At 55.2% G+C, this 15,106-nt stretch overlaps 2 protein-coding genes across 5 annotated transcripts in view; one reads left to right on the top strand and one right to left on the bottom strand.

Annotated features, from left to right (window-relative positions):
* TESC (tescalcin) overlaps window positions 1-7,351 on the top strand; it is a 63,921-nt gene extending 56,570 nt beyond the window's left edge. For 2 of the 4 annotated variants that reach the window (XM_082416896.1, XM_082416899.1), the window contains 4 exons: window positions 639-700; window positions 798-905; window positions 4,776-4,823; window positions 7,104-7,351. In XM_082416896.1, the coding sequence (XP_082273022.1) occupies window positions 639-700; window positions 798-905; window positions 4,776-4,823; window positions 7,104-7,181 (296 nt within the window). In that variant the 3' untranslated portion in view covers window positions 7,182-7,351. Of the gene's footprint in view, window positions 1-638; window positions 701-797; window positions 920-4,775; window positions 4,824-5,931; window positions 7,044-7,103 lie in introns of those variants that run through there. The other 2 variants (XM_082416898.1, XM_082416897.1) reach the window with 2 other exon arrangements.
* Window positions 7,352-12,126: 4,775 nt separating this feature from the next.
* FBXW8 (F-box and WD repeat domain containing 8) overlaps window positions 12,127-15,106 on the bottom strand; it is a 117,747-nt gene continuing 114,767 nt past the window's right edge. The window contains exon 11 of the mRNA XM_082416817.1: window positions 12,127-15,104. Within this exon, the coding sequence (XP_082272943.1) occupies window positions 14,960-15,104 (145 nt within the window). The 3' untranslated portion in view covers window positions 12,127-14,959. The remainder of the gene's footprint in view (window positions 15,105-15,106) is intronic.

The raw sequence follows: 15,106 nt of genomic DNA, 5'->3' as shown, positions 1-15,106 counted from the left end.
GAGCCAGGGGGCAGAGAGGTCACCTCCCCTTCAGCTCCTGGCTCTGTTGGGCTGCGGGATGCAGAGTGATGTCAGTAAAGGGACCACGTGATGTCACTGAGAGTGAAATAACCAGAGCAGGTGTGAATGCCCCTCGTACCATCAGGGGCCGGCTCAGATCAGCCAGGGGCAGGATGTAGGCAGCCGGGTCCATGATCTGCCACAGGCCTGGGATGACAGCCACCCTCTTGGGTCTGTCAGGAATGACACTTTGAAATAACACTGATCTGGCTTCCTGTTAATGAGACTACCACATCATCTGCACTCACAGTGTGCCAGGCGGTCGCTGGCCCTGGTCCACCAGCCTTAGCTCACCTGGCAGCACCATGAGGCAGATGTGTGGTTACTCCCATTTTACAGATGGGGAAGCTGAGGCTCAGAAAAGTTAGGTCACTCGCCCAAGGTCACCCACCAGGAAGTGGTCGGTCTGGCCCCATGGCCTTTGCCCTTGCCCCTGCCCCCTATGGCTTTGGCAGTTAGGTTTCCGTTACTGGGGTCTTTTGCTCAGTTTGAGGTAGGGAAAGGTTGGGGGGCAGGGGGACCCGGGCTCCCCTCCGCCTTGCCTGACTCAGCCGTTCTCTCCCCCCTGCCGCCCCCAGTTCTGTTCCACATGTATGACTCGGACAGTGACGGCCGCATCACCCTGGAAGAGTATCGAAATGTAAAGTATGCTCCCGCGCCGGCGGGGCCCCAGCGCCTCCCCTGCCCTGCGGCCGGGATGGAGGCCCAAGGTCACGGCGTCTCTGCTCCACCGGCAGGTGGTCGAGGAGCTGCTCTCTGGAAACCCCCACATCGAGAAGGAGTCTGCGCGCTCCATCGCCGACGGGGCCATGATGGAGGCGGCCAGCGTCTGCGTGGGGCGGATGGTGAGAGCTGCCGGGTCCGGGCCCCCAGATCCCCCCTCCCCCTGCCCCTGCTGACCCCGCGTGCCGTGCCCTGGTACTAGTCTGTGTTTCTGGAAGGCCCCAGCAGGCAGAGACTGTGCGTGTCCTGCTCGCCACTCTAACCGGGCCTGGCGCCGACCACTGCTCAGAGGCCTCTCGCTGCTTTCCTGTCCCCCCAGAAGACCGGCCCGACGTCCCAACCCCCGGGGGGTCGGGCTAAGCAGGGGAGTCTGGGCTTTGGGGGCTGTAGACCCCACTATGTAGCTTCCTCGGGCCCACGGGCAGCGCCTGGCACAGTGCCAGGCCCGGTCGGCGTACAGCCCGGGCTTGCTCTCATTTAGCTATTAATGAGGGGATTTGTGGCCTGGAGGGCAGGGGTCAGCAGGGAGCTCTCTTGAGGGCCCACGATCCGGGGTCCAGCGAGGAGCTGGGAGCAGCGGCGGGTGACGTGTAGATGAGACAGAGGAGAGGGGCTGGGCCATCAGGGCTTGTGTGCTGACAGGATGGGAGGCCCACTGCTGACAGAGACGAGAGGATTCGACCAGAGGCACTTGCAAGGCTGCTACGGTGGCCCAGGCGGAGGGCCGCGCTCGAGCTGTGATGGGGAGGAAGGCGGGTGGGACCACATGAGCAGGAGCTGGACCACAGCTGGACACAGCTGAGGCTTGTCAGGGTCCCACTGGCGTAGAAGTGGCTGGGTCATTTCTTGGAACCGTGCTGTCGGGCCTGGGGTGACGTCGGTGAGTTAGAGCAGGGTTTCTCCGCCCGGCCTTGTTGACACGTGGGGTTGTCCCGGGGTTGCACGGGGTTCGGCAGCCTCCCTGGCTTCCACCCACTGAATGCCAGTCACACCCTCCAAGTCGTGACAACCAACATGTCCCTGGGGCGGGGGGGTGAAGTCACCCCCAGTGCAGAACCGTTGGCTCAGAGGGGGACAGGAGCGAATGGTCAGGGCAGTGGTGACTGGCACGTCGTATGAGCGGTCACTGCCGGCTTTTCCGTGCTCAGATGGCGCTGTCGTCAGGGTGGGGAGGCACGACTCTGGCAGGCGCCCCCTGGAGGCTCCAGGCAGCCAGGTGCCCCCAGGGTCACCTGTAGGGTGACCACACAGCGTGTGCAGGCACCGTGCTGGCTTCTTCACGTACACCACTTCATAGATTTGTAACCTTGCTTCACTGGTGGGGACATAAAGAATTTTCTGGACTTTGGGGGCAGCGACCTTTTTGCTGCGCTCGGTGGACTCGCTCTTGCAGGGCCGGGTCCAGTCCAGTCCAGACAGCCCCTGACGCAGGGGCTCGGAGCCCCCGGGAGCCGTGCGGGCAGGCACGTGACCATCTCCGTGAACTTTGTTCCCTGAGGGTTTCGGGTGGTCCCCCTGGGGCCGTCCCCTCTGGCTCCTGTGTATTTATAGTGGCTGCAGCCCCAGACACCATCATGGCTTTGGGGTGACCCCAGCCCAGATGGAGGGGTGTTTTCCTGCTGGAACCTGCTGTTTGTGCCCAGGCCTGTCATCAGGAGATGGCGGGCCCGGGCCTGCCCCCAGGGGCGGGGTCTGAGGTCACTTTCTTGGCCTGTATTTCATTTGTCTGCTTCGGGGGCCCAGGGGGAGGCTTCTGGCTTTGGCGAAGCCACCCCTCTCAGCCAATTAACTGCCGCGGAAAAGGGCCGGTGACCTCGGTGGGGAGCGCGGGGATTCCGCTGCCGGGTTGCCCGAGCCAAATTCCCATTTGATTTAATGACACTCTCCTTCGTTAAATTGCTCCCCGTCCCACTCCAGTTTCAATTGGCGACGGTTTTCTTAATTTGCTGTAGTAAAATTGTCGGCAGCTGGCAGCTGCTGATCTGCATAAAAGCTGCACAGCCTTAGAGGCCGGGGCATTCCGGGAGTCCGTGCCGGCCTCCCGGGTGTGTGTCCCGCTCACCGTGTGCACCTTTCTTTACTTACGGATCCTCTCTGTGCTCTTAGAATATTTTCTCGTGTGATCGTCTGCCAGATAAACACAGAGGCGCAGGGTGAGGGGTGGCCGAGTCAGTTCATACCCTGTGGCCTCCGAGGACGCTTAACATTTCTGCCAGCACCTCTCGCCAAAGACAAATGACGCATCGCCCCACTGTAACGGACCTCCGAAGCCGGCTGTCGACTGCGGCAGTGAGCTCTTCCCGGGGTGTTTCCCTGGAAAGCCTTGTTGTGGCTGGAGGCTGGGGCAGCTGTGCTGGGGTCTCAGCCTAGGGCGCTGCCCTGACCCTGCAGCCCCTCCACCCGGTGCCCGCCCTCCAGCCCGGGTCTTGGGCCGGCGGGGCCTTATCTATAATTAGCTCCCCTCGCGGCCCTAGGAATCCGGGGTTTCTGGCAGGGAGTGGGCGACCACTTCTGTCTGTGCCCCTGGGCAGGAAGAGCGGACAGCCCTAGGGACAGGGCTGGCCCAGGCCTTCTAAAAAATTGGTGTTTTTCATAAAATTAAAAAGTATATCCAGGGGACTTCCCTGGTGGTCCAGTGGTTAAGACTTTGCCTTCCAATGCAGGGGGTGGGGGTTCGATCCCTGGTTGGGGAGGTAAGATCCCATATGCCTCTCGGCCAAAAAACTAAAACATAAAACAGAAGGAATATTGTAACAAATTCAATAAAGACTTTAAAAATGGTCCACATTCAAAAAAAAAAAATCTAAAAAAAAAAAAAAGTATATCCAAAATTAGATTAAGAACAGAACCCACCTCTGGGAGCTGTTGTGAGGTCTGCATCAGTTCATGGTAATAACGTTTGTAAAGTGCACACGGCCAACGCTCAGAGAGCGCCTGCCGATGTTTTCTTAAATACACGTAGGAACAAGTTTCCGAGCGGTGCGGAAAGAGAAGTGCGTCTTTCCTGGCCCTCCTCCCATCGGCCCTGGTCCTTTTCCCTAAAGGGAACTGCCCTTGATGGTGTTTTTCCTGACACAGGCCGACGTGTACACGTGTGTCTTTTGGTTCCGATTCACACAAAATGGCGCTGAACTGCCACGGCTCCCTCTCCCCCATGCTGACCCCACAGGTCCACGGGGCAGGTGGCGGCCGTCTGCTTAGTGATGGGGGACAGAATCTGCAGGCATCTTTCTGCTCCTTGTTTGTTTTTTTCCGCCGTGTATGTATCTTGGAGCCTTTTCCATATCAACAGGTCTAGATCGACCCCTTTTTCGTGGTAACCAATAGCCAGGGCGACCACGATTTATTTGGCTGGTCTTGTATTGACGGGCAGTGGGGTGTCAGCCCAGCTTTCACTGTCACAAAGGGCGCCGTGGGGACTTGGTCTTAGCAGCATCAGGGGCAGGAGCCCCGTTTATCATCTCGTGTGTGTGCGGAGACTGGCACTGCCAGTGACTTGGCAGGTGGGAGGCCCCTGGGCCAGATGTTATCAGGGTGACTCACTTGGCCCTTTCCCCAGTGTCTGGAGTGCAGGTCGGCCCAGAACTGGTCTTACCAAGGATGGTTTGAGGAGGCAGGACTAAGAAATGGCAGGAGGTGTCTGCTGGTGGGCGTACTGTTGGGAAGTGGCGGGAGGTGGCTGTGCCAGGTGGAGCGAGCCCTGCCTCTGTGCCCACCTCTTCCTTTCCCACCCTCGCCTGCTCTGTCCTCCCTGGGGGGCGTGGGTGGGGCCCTGGTGAGCCTGCACCACCTTCCGTCCCACCATCGAGCCAGTGAAGGGGACGCTGGAGTTCAGGGCCAACAGCCTCGAGCTGGAGGCAAACAATCCAGAATGTTCTCCCCATTCTCATGATTCTCCCTAAATGGCCCCAGCCTTCTGTGTTGCAGGGTGGGGGGAAGATGGAGGGTCTTCAGGCAGAAGCCCCTCACTGCACCCTGTGCTCTGTCCCCAGGAGCCTGATCAGGTGTACGAGGGCATCACTTTCGATGACTTCCTGAAGGTGGGTACCTGGGGGTGGGGGTGGGCACGGGGGCTGTGCTGGGGGCTTGAGGGGGACCCTGCTGGTCAGGAGGAGATGGGCGTCTCTGTGGAAAGGGGTCAAGCCTGGGTGTGGCCTTTAAAATAGTTTAAACTGGTTTTACTTATTTTTATTGGAAGGGTGATGATAGGTATGCAGTCAGAACAACTAAGCAAGTGCAAAAGGGCCTGTGAGGAAAACTCCATTTTTCTGCCCCCGCGAGTCCCTGGTCCCCCTTCTCAGAAGCACCCTGTTGACAGTTGGAACCAGGGTTCTGGAATGTTCTGTGCCTGTACGAGACCTGCTCTTCACAGAAGTACACACTGGTGCTGACCGCGTGTGGTTCTGCCCTGGGCCTCGCAGTCCGTGCTGTTTGTCTGGCTGCCCACCTTCCACCCCTGTTAGTGGACGTTCAGGCCTCGCCCAGCCTTCACTGCTACAAGCCTGCTCGCAGGCTGGGAACTGGGGCCCTTCGCTGCTCTGACAGTCAAGGAGTCGAGCCCCCCGTGCTCTGCCCGTGCTTTGGCCCTGAGCATCCCAACAGCGGTGTCCCCGAGCCCCTTCCAGGAGGCGAGGAAGATGGGAAGTCAGGGGAACGATACCCAGCGTGGCTCCCGGGCCGGCCGCCAACTCTCCGGGTGGCCCGAGGGAAACAGGCCTGTGCCTGGGTTGGGGCTGGGGACTCTGGTGAGCTGAGGGGCAGCTCGGCTGGGCGCTCCCCCAAAGTCTGCGCCGCCAACCTGGCTAGTCATGGCAAGAGGAAGGGGGCGGGCGGCACAGACCTGGGCCTGAGGGAGAGACCCGGAGGGCCTGCTGGGCCGGAGGAGGACAGGCGGCCCCCCTCCGCCGCCCCCAGAGCTGGGCAGGGCAGGCAGACTGGGAGAGGCTGAGTTGGCGTTTGTGCCACAGGTCACCTTGGCTTGTTCTGAGGCCTGCGCTCCAGAAAAGTGATGACACTCAAGCAAGAACCAGAATAAGGAGTTAGAAGATCAGGGAGGCCAGGGAAGCTTAGGGAGGAGGGACGGCTGCTTTAAGCCAGAAGATAGGATGAAATCCAATTTTGGCCTCAGAAACCAAGCTTCTTCCCCAGAAGGCCGCCCCCGCCGCTGCCCCGCCTCTAGTGTTCCCAAGCCCGTTGCCTCTGCACCGTGGGAGTTTTTCCTGACCAGCCGGCCCATCCCATTCTCTGAGCCCCACAACTAGCCTCTTGCCACCTGGCATCACCCGGCCTTTGGCAGAAACCACCCTGGCATCCAGGTATCTTCTCCTGGGAACGTCTTGTTCACCTAACAAGGAAAGCACTTGGGGGACCGTAGGCATGTGACAGTGGCAGGAAATGTGCTGAGGCCTCCCTGCCACTTGGGTGCCCACAGGGCTCTGCTTTCCCCAGCCTCAAGGCTGTCCCTGGAGATGTTGAGGGTGACAGCTTGACAGTTTGAAGTTCTTACATAAGCAGGGAGACAGTGACAAGTCACTGCCCACCACGTCCCTCCGTTCCTGTTCGCATCCTGCCCGCCACTTCTCCATCCGTGGTCCTCTTGGGCCCCGAGTGGCCAAGGAGCTGGCGAGCGCACAGTCCTGCCCGCTCTGGGGCTTCCTAGTGTGGCAGATACAGGGTCTGGTGGCCTGAGTGTCCGCTAGGGCCCTAGCCAGGACGGACCGTGACGGCAGTGCCAATAGCAGGTATGTGGTGATGGATGTGGTCTTTGGCAGAAAGTACCTTTCCTGGGCATGAGCTTGTCTGTCTGGAACATGGTGACCTCCTATCCCTGGGAGGTTGTAAAGACCTAACTGTTGTGACCTTTTAATTAATGATGATGGCTTAATGAAACCTTATAATTGCACAGCCCTTAACAGTTTATAAACCGCTTCCGTGCATGATTCCCCTGGAGCCCCCAGAACATTCCGTGAATGGGCAGCACAGGTGGTGGTCTCGACATTTTTCTGGTGAAAAGGAGGTTTAGTGTGGGGTTAAGGAATTTGCATGAAAATCACAGAGCCTGAAGTGGTGGGTGGGATTCAAGTGACTTCAGCTAAGAGCTTGGATTCAGTACTTAATAATAACTTGCTGTGACAATCCAGAAAGAATCCAAATGTCAGAGCCCAATTAACCAGCAAAAAGGCAGATGGAAGTTTCTCTTCCACGCTTCGCACTGGATTCCACCTGCGGGAGCTCCTCAGTGGGTGGCGGAGGAGGGCGGGTGGGAAGGTGGCCGAGGACCCCGGTGGGGATGCCCGCTCACACTGCTCCGTCTGTTCCAGATCTGGCAGGGGATAGACATCGAGACAAAGATGCACGTCCGCTTCCTTAACATGGAAACCATCGCCCTGTGCCACTGACCGCCCCTCCCCCACGGAGAGCCCGGGCAGCGAGGCCCCCGGGGGCCCTGTTGCTGCAGCTCTTGTAAACAGTCAACATCCCTCGCTCACCTCTTTTTCCCGCAGGGTATGGTACACGGGGCTTTGCTGTTTTTATCTCCAATAAAAAAGAAAAAGGGTTTGTTAATGAACGTGGCTCCTGTCTGTTCCCCACGTCCATGCACGTGGCCTGGCCACTTGGTGGCCCGAGGCTGGCTGACGGTGGGGAGCGAGGAGCAAGCCGCAGCAGCAAGTCTTCAGAGGCTGGTCTGCAAGGGGATTTATTGTCTCCTTCCTTTCTGGTTTATTTTGGGTTAAGTATTTGCTCTTTTCCCTGCTGAGTGCTGGGAACTTGCCCGCCTTCTCAGGCCCCGGCAGGGAAGTAAGGAGAAGCAGCCCCTCACTCCATGGGGGCCGGGACTTGGGTGGTGGGGCTTCCTTGGTGCCGTGACCAGATATTCAGACCCAAGGAGGAGACAAGAGGAGCTGAGCCTGGGCCAGCCGCAGTGAGCGCCCGAGCTCGCCCCGCGGTGTTGGGGCCGCCAGCGGTCAGGGCCCCGCGGGGAACGGGCTGGGTGTGCCCTGCGGCCCTTCCTCAGGATGGGGGCCGGCTGCATAGTCTGCACTCCACTGTCCCCAGCGCAGCAGCAGCAGGGGAGGTGACTGCCCCAGGTGGCATCTCCCACAACTCCGGCTGTCACCTTCCGGCAGTGGGGTCTGAGGGGAGGAAGAAACAAAGGTCATTCATCTCGGTTGGTGGCAGTGGCCCATGAGTCAGCAGAGGGCTGGCAGCCGGTGGTGCCCTGGTGACCTGCTGACTCCCTCGGGAGAGCTGCCATCACCGTGGTCACTGGTCACTGTTGACATTCCAGGCCTCCTCCTGGTAGTTGCTTCATCCACACTCGCCGGGAGGCACCTTCCTAGCCTTCCAGGAAAGTTCCCCTGATAATTGGCTATTGCTATTGTTTGCATTCTTGAATTTGTAATTCAGTTTTGATATTAAGTGTGCTTTATCTGTCTTATACCCACATGTTGGGGTTCAGAATGTAACAGGCGCCCCCTGGAGTCTTCATCCGACGCCCAGCACCTGGTCTTCCCTTCCCTGAGGCAGTCATGATGGTCCTTCCTCTGACATCCGCCCCCCAAAGCTGTGTTGTGTACACGTTGCTTAGGACGAGATTAATGTCAGTATTTAAAAGCCAGCAGGTGTCCTGAGGGCGGCAGTGGAGCTGGGAAACCCTCATCATTTAGACAGAGCTGGCGCGGGCATCCCACCCCGGTGAGCGTGCGGTGGACCGGACTGGGCCTCCGACCCCAGCTGTGCCTGAGGAACACCAGTCTCCACGATGCGCCTGACAGGCAGGCGGCCAGGGGCAGCGCGGCCACATCTCTGGTAAGTAGAGAGAGGTCTGAAGTCACTTCCAGAGCTCTGCTGCTTTTTTTAACTTTTTTAAATCGAAGTATAGTTGATTTACAATGTTGTGCTAATTTCTGCTGTACAGCAAAGTGACTCAGTTATACATATATATATATATATATATATATATATATATATATATATTCCTTTTTTAATATTTTCCATTATGGTTTATCCCAGGAGATTGGATGTAGTTCCCTGTGCTACACAGTAGAATCTGCTTCTTATTTAGACTTGTGCTTAATTCCACAAATATTTTGACATTTTCAAAGCAGTAGGTCAGGGCCAAGGCTGTGCTTCTTACCCTCCAGGTGCCGGCAATGGGGTGGGAAAGTGGGATGTGATCTCCCTCCCCACCCCCGCTTCTCCTGCTGCTGGGATCAGTTGCTCACACCCCTGGGTGCCTGGCAGCCCACAGAGGGAATCTAGAAAGGCCTGGTGTGGGGAGATCTGGTCCTATTTAGGTGCTAGTTAGCTATCGTCCAGGACGGGTCTCCAGTGAGACCCCTGCAGCCTGGCAGAAGCGTGCGTCCCCCTGCCCTCCCCGTGCCCTTCCCTGCCCCGCACTACTGCCAGGGACCCGTGGAGTTACAGAGCAGCAGGACTGCTGGTGTGGCCACCGTAGGCTGTATTTTTCTGGGATTCTCCCAATTTGCTTCCATTTTGTTCTTCTCAACAAAGGCAGTTCATTAATGTAAAGTGTTTTTATAAATAATAGATCTTCCATCAGCCCCCCTGCAGAGCCTGCGTTTGGGAGACATGGCCAGTGTGGGCACAGGCAAGCGTTTGCCTTTGTTCAGCCCACCGAGGGCCGGCCTCGTGTCTTTGAAGCCTCAGCTTACCTAAACCGCTAATTAAAGTGAGATTTATCCACCCTGAGCCCAGTCCATACTGCTCAAACCCAAGCTGTTTGTTCACCGTCACTGAGGATGTTGTCTGATCGGCAGGGTTGGTGCTCATTTCCACCAGAGGGCCGGCCAGAGTCCGCCTGGGGCTCCCCCGCCGGCTCCCAGGGCACTGTGTGCGTGATGTGTTTTCACTCATTTGGTCGTTCCGGGAGTGATCGGGGTCTTCTATTAGTTGGTGCGGACCTGCTCCTAGGAAGGGTGGTTATTCCCCCCCGTCTGCTGGCCTTTGATTAGAAAAAACGAGGGTCACTGCTCTGGGTACGCATCTCAGGACGGCTGTCTGGGCAGTGCGGTCTGCAGAGGCTGGAGGCTGGAGGCTCGGAAACGGCCCCTTACGGGCTGGACTGGTGGGCGTGCCCAGGAGGGGCTTTCTGGCTGCAGAGACCCTGAGGGAGTGTAGCACCCTCCCCCCATCTGAAGCAGCCTGAAGCAGGTGATGTTTGTTCTAAAATAGGCAAGTTGAGAAATTACCAAATGCACTTGTTTTACAGCTTTCCTTTCATTAGGAATTATACCCCTGTGACTAATCAGTGCTAAGTCAAATATTTGAAGTCAGTGCTTCGAGGGCCTCAGGCTGTGGGTGGAGGAGACGGAGCAGGGACAGTGTCAGCAGCCTGCGGGATGAGGGTGAGGTCACCTCTCTACATGTTCTCCACCCATTTCCCAGGAATTGGGTTGAAAGCATAGTACCAAGGGGAAAAGTTACCAGAACTCGGCTTTTGGCCGTTAAAAGAATACGGCAATTTGACACAAACACGCCAATTTGGTAGGTTTACAAAAGGGCTGTGTAATGGAAATCTAATATGAGAAGCTCAGGGGAAAACTTCTGCAGCCACGTTAAACATGAATTATGGATAAGGGAATGCAGTAAGATGACAACAGCTTCCAATTTTGGCCAAGCACCCTCTGAGGGAGCGAATTATTGCTAGACTTTAACAAAACCATTACATTTTTTTCTGATCCCGGGCACTGGCAAGTTCTCGATGTGCGTCATGTACGGATCGGATCCTTGTCGCTGAACAGTTGAACCTGTCTCCACTGCCTGTGGTTCACCAGGCCGGAGCTGAACTGCAGACGGCACAGTGACTTACGCAGGCTGATGGAGAGTTAAAGATACAAGTTGCCTTGGCAAGTGTTCTGCAAACACCTGCTTTGCAAGCTGTCCTCCCACACAGTGACCTTGGGAAGGCCTTGGAGAGTTGAGTGGGAGGAGCCGGGGTTTTCACCGCAACTTCCCAGGGTGTCAGTGTTGCCTTTGTCTCCAGGCTCTTCTGGAATCAGTGAACAAGTGCCAGCAGGGATTCGGTGGTGGATGAACTTGGCCCCAGGAGGACTGAGGACTCTGACGGGCACACGGTGACTCCTCTTCCTTCTAATCTGCATGTTGACCAAGTCAGCAAGGGGCCAGGTTTCTGGTCTTTACCCCAGGAGTGGTCCAAGGGGCAGCAGTAAGGCTGGAGGATGTACCGAGAAGCAGTTTATGGCCGCCTCCATCTTAGAGAAACGAGGCGGCAGCGTTAGTGCTAGCACCGGGGGAGGGGAGAGAAGATACAGTGGTGGGGCGGGGGAGCCTGCCCTCCCTCCCTAGGGGATGAAAAGGTCCCCGGCACAGAGCTTCTGCCTGGAAGCCCCTGCCCACCATCAGAGGCAGAGAGCAGGCTGGCACCCGCATGGCAGGGGCCGGAGCCCAGTGAGAGGGGCTGTGCCATCGCCCATCCCAGGCAGCCTCCGTCCAAATCGCTGCATGGCCCACTGCAGCAGCCAGGGAGCCATCTGGCCTGGCCGCTGGTGAGGTGGGCAGGTCTGCGAGGCTCGGCGCCGCGGACAGGCGGCCAGCACCACACGCTCCCGGCTGCCACAGCTGCTGCCCAGAGCAAAGGTCCGAGTCGGGAGAGCCAGCCGGCCCCCGCCTCAGCCATTGTCGTAGACCTGCCCATCCTGACAGGCAGTGGACGGCCTTAACGAGAAAGCTGTGCCCCTACCAGGAAGACGTTTTTCTCCGAGGATGAGCGAAGTTGGTTTGCGGTGACCGGTGTTTGTCATTTGAATGCAGAGTGGGACGTGCTATCCCCTCAAACGTGGGGCCTCTGGTTCTGGGGAAGGGTACGGAGGACTTCATCCTGGTGTGGTCAGCTCTCCTGCACAGAAAGGACCAAAACTCCACTCTTGGGGACATTCAGTTTTTCCTCGAATCAGCTGAATCTGGTCAGCCTTGGTAGGGGAGGTGATGCTGGCCCCAGGGTGTCTCTGCAAATGGACTATTGCCTGGGCAGCGGCAGTGGCAGCGGCAGTGGCAGCACAGGGCTGAGACCGCAAAGCACAGCCTAGCGGCTGCAGATAAAACTCTCAGGGCTATAGTTCCCTTGGAGAGTCTGATGAAAGAGCCATACTTCCTCCCAGAAAATGCCCTTATGCACATTTTCACTTACGGTTGTGTGGGTTTCTTGGATCCTGGGCTAGGAACCCCTGTAATAGTGGTTCTGGGAAAAACTATTCAACATGTCAGGTGAGATTTCCAGGGTGGGGGAAAGCTGGTGAAGTGGTATGCCAGGGGACTGTCACCACGTACCTTGCCAGGGTGACAAGTAATTTCAGCAATAAATACATTTTAAAAATTTAATACTAGAACCAACGTGGACATGTTATAAAGCAGAAAGCAAAGTCATACAATGTTTTAAGATAGGACAGAGATTTCTGGTGTTTGGCCCTCTGGCTCCCCCAGCGGCATATCAGAGTCTCTTCTGTCTTTAGGGGAGACGTGGGACCCGAGTTTGAAAAGCAGAAGAGATACAGAAGAAAAGGAGACGATAAGTCAACTAAGAACTCAGAACTTGCAAAGAAGCTCCCACAAAATAGCCAATGGGGACAAAGGTAAGATGGGATGAGCCAGGCGGGGGTGGACATGGGCCAAGATTTTTTTAAGCCACTGGTAAATGTTGGTTCATAAAGGAACTTTGATCCTTTCCCCATCAGGCTATTTCTTCCAGAATGTAAGGTTTACAGCAAAAAACACTGACTGAACTTGGTGTGCTTGGAGATTATTTGGGTCCAATAAAGTCTTTCACAAAACCCAGGTGGTTTTCATGAATGGGAGATGTTATCAACAGGCTGGGAGGAAAAACCCTACGCTTGTAACATTTACACTGGACCAGCAGTTGGCAGTGAATGAAAGTAGTTTAAAACTGTTTTTACTTTCAGTAAAATTTTCTGGGTCTAATTTCTTTTGAACTCTTCCATTACCCATAATTCCTGCAAAGCTAGGAGGGAGAATGTATCTGCAAAATGAACTGTGAAATGAGACTGGAAGGGGCTGCTTCTTAAAAGGAAAAATAAGCTTTCTGCAGTGGTCCAGCTGCATTAAGACTGTGAGAGGTGAAAACCGTTTAAAGCGAGGTCACTAGGGGGTCAGAGCACCACAAGGCAGCGAGCGTAAATAAAGTACATACTTCATTCGCCAACTGCAGATTGGCTTCGTTTATGAAGTAACTGGGTTTTCTGAAAGGAAGCAGAAAACCCTCCTGACACAGCTGCCTTCCCGGGAAGGCAGCCTGAAGGAAAGCAGTGCTCTCGGGACTGAGGGGATGGTGCCCAGTCGCAGCTCTCTATGTGGCTCTGTCTAGTTGGATGTGGATTTTTTTATGACTGAGGATCTTAATTTGAAAAACCTTCCAAAACCCTCACGACTCAAAAAGTTCTAGGACTCCGCGTAGTGGTGCATTTCCCAACCGTGCACGCTTGCGAACAGCAGGAAAGCTTCACGTTGCTCTTGGATCAGTGAGAAGTTATCCCCATGCTGAAAATACTCGGTTTGATAGTCCCTTGTGCCTTTTTTTCCTTTATCAAGAGTTGTATATTTTGTCTTTCCAAAAACCTGCTTTCGGCTTTATGATCAACTTCACTATTTGTTGGTTTTCTAGTTCATTCATGTGTATTTTTATCCTTCTTTAACTCCTTTAAAGAAGGATTTAACTCTTTCTTTCTACTTTGTTTGGGATCACTGTAACCTTTTTTAAGCTTTCTGGGGTGACAGCTTAGCACATTGATTTTCTGACTTATTTTCTATAAAGTCATGACGTCTCCCCACCCATTTGGGCCTCGTCCCCTGGGTCTTGGTGTTCAGTGCTTCCACTATCACCCTGGTCTAGAGAGTTTCTATTTTCCATTTTTCTTTCCCTGTTTAAAACCGAGTTAATTCAGGAGTGCCTGGGGCTTCCAGGTGTATGTTTTTGTTTAGCTTTTTGTGGATTTCTAATCGTACCGCATTGGGACTGGGGCACTGGATTGGACCTGTCTGGTATTGCTCTTTGTGTAATCTGAGATTTTCCTTGTGGCTTTCATACATGGTCATTTTTTATGCATGTTTTGTGGGTATTTGAAAAGGGACAGAATCCTATCTACACCCATTGTGTCACGCTTATAAATTAAGTAAATCCTCTGAATCATGCACCATGGGCACGGATTTTGTTTCTCTGAGTAGTTCTATCAATCAGTTCTTTGCGTTGCTATTTGGAAGGTACATTAGATGGCCACTGCTGCTCACAACAGTCTAAATCCCGAGTAATGCCAGGGTTTGCCCTCTTAATCCTTGGAAATGGAAGCTAGTTATCACACTGAAGGGGGGTCTCTCGTGCTGCCCCGTGTTAGCTCGGTGGTTGAACGTGATGGTCCCTCCGCTCTCTCCCCTTCCTTCTCACTCCCTGCCCTAGAACCCATCACCTTCCACCCCACACGGAGGATGGATGTTTATGGTACGTAGAAAGTGTCTACTTGGTATCGTGCATCGCAGACACAATAGTAAGCAAAACAGTTATTAATGAAGTAGTTGTATAAATATATAATTATAACCGTGTTAAAATCTACCAGGAAAAAGGGCTGCTCTCGCAGGTTGGGTGGTGGTGCAAGAGAAGATGACCCAGAGTTGAATTCTTGGTCTCAGATCCAAGGGCTCAGGGGCTAGCATGTCCAGAGGTCCCCGAAGAAGAAAGGGTGTGGAGACTGGCAAGAGGATGAGCAGGCTGGCGCAGGGGTGCAGAAGGGCCTTATCTGAGAGCTGGAGCAGGGGCTGTGTACAGAATAATGTGGAGAGGTCCCAGCTTGGGCCAGGGGGACACTCCTGAGACAGGTGGGGAGCAGATGCAGGGCTGCATGGGGGAAGGAGGTATAAATCTGAGCCATCAGTGTGTGGTACTCACAGCCATGAGAGAGAGAGAACAGAGTAAGATGAAACGAGCCCTGACAAACGCAGCTGGAGAAAAATGAATTGGCAAAAGAGAAAAGCAAAGGCAGTAGAGGAATATGTGGGGTCACGTAAGCGCGCCCTGCAGCTGCTTTCTTCCCCCAACACTTAAAGCCTAGTGAGGTGCTCCTCTGTAGTTCTAAAATACACAGAATTGGTTCTTCCCATGTTTCTCCCAGCTCCCAAATGAGACCATTCCCTAAATGTTGTCACAGGGAAAAGCAAGCGCCAGGTCATAGTTGTAACCGGGTATGGTGTCACAGGACGAACGGCAGATGGGCACAGTGCTCTGAAAGGCCAGCCGGTCCACTGCAAACTCGTAGGCCTGGATCAGCCCCCGGTGTCT

The sequence above is a fragment of the Balaenoptera physalus genome, assembly GCF_965194825.1.
Source record: "Balaenoptera physalus genome assembly, chromosome: 12".
Taxonomy (NCBI): Eukaryota; Metazoa; Chordata; class Mammalia; order Artiodactyla; family Balaenopteridae; genus Balaenoptera; species Balaenoptera physalus.
Note: the sequence above shows the minus strand (reverse complement) of the source record. Positions and strands in the feature narration are given on the sequence as shown.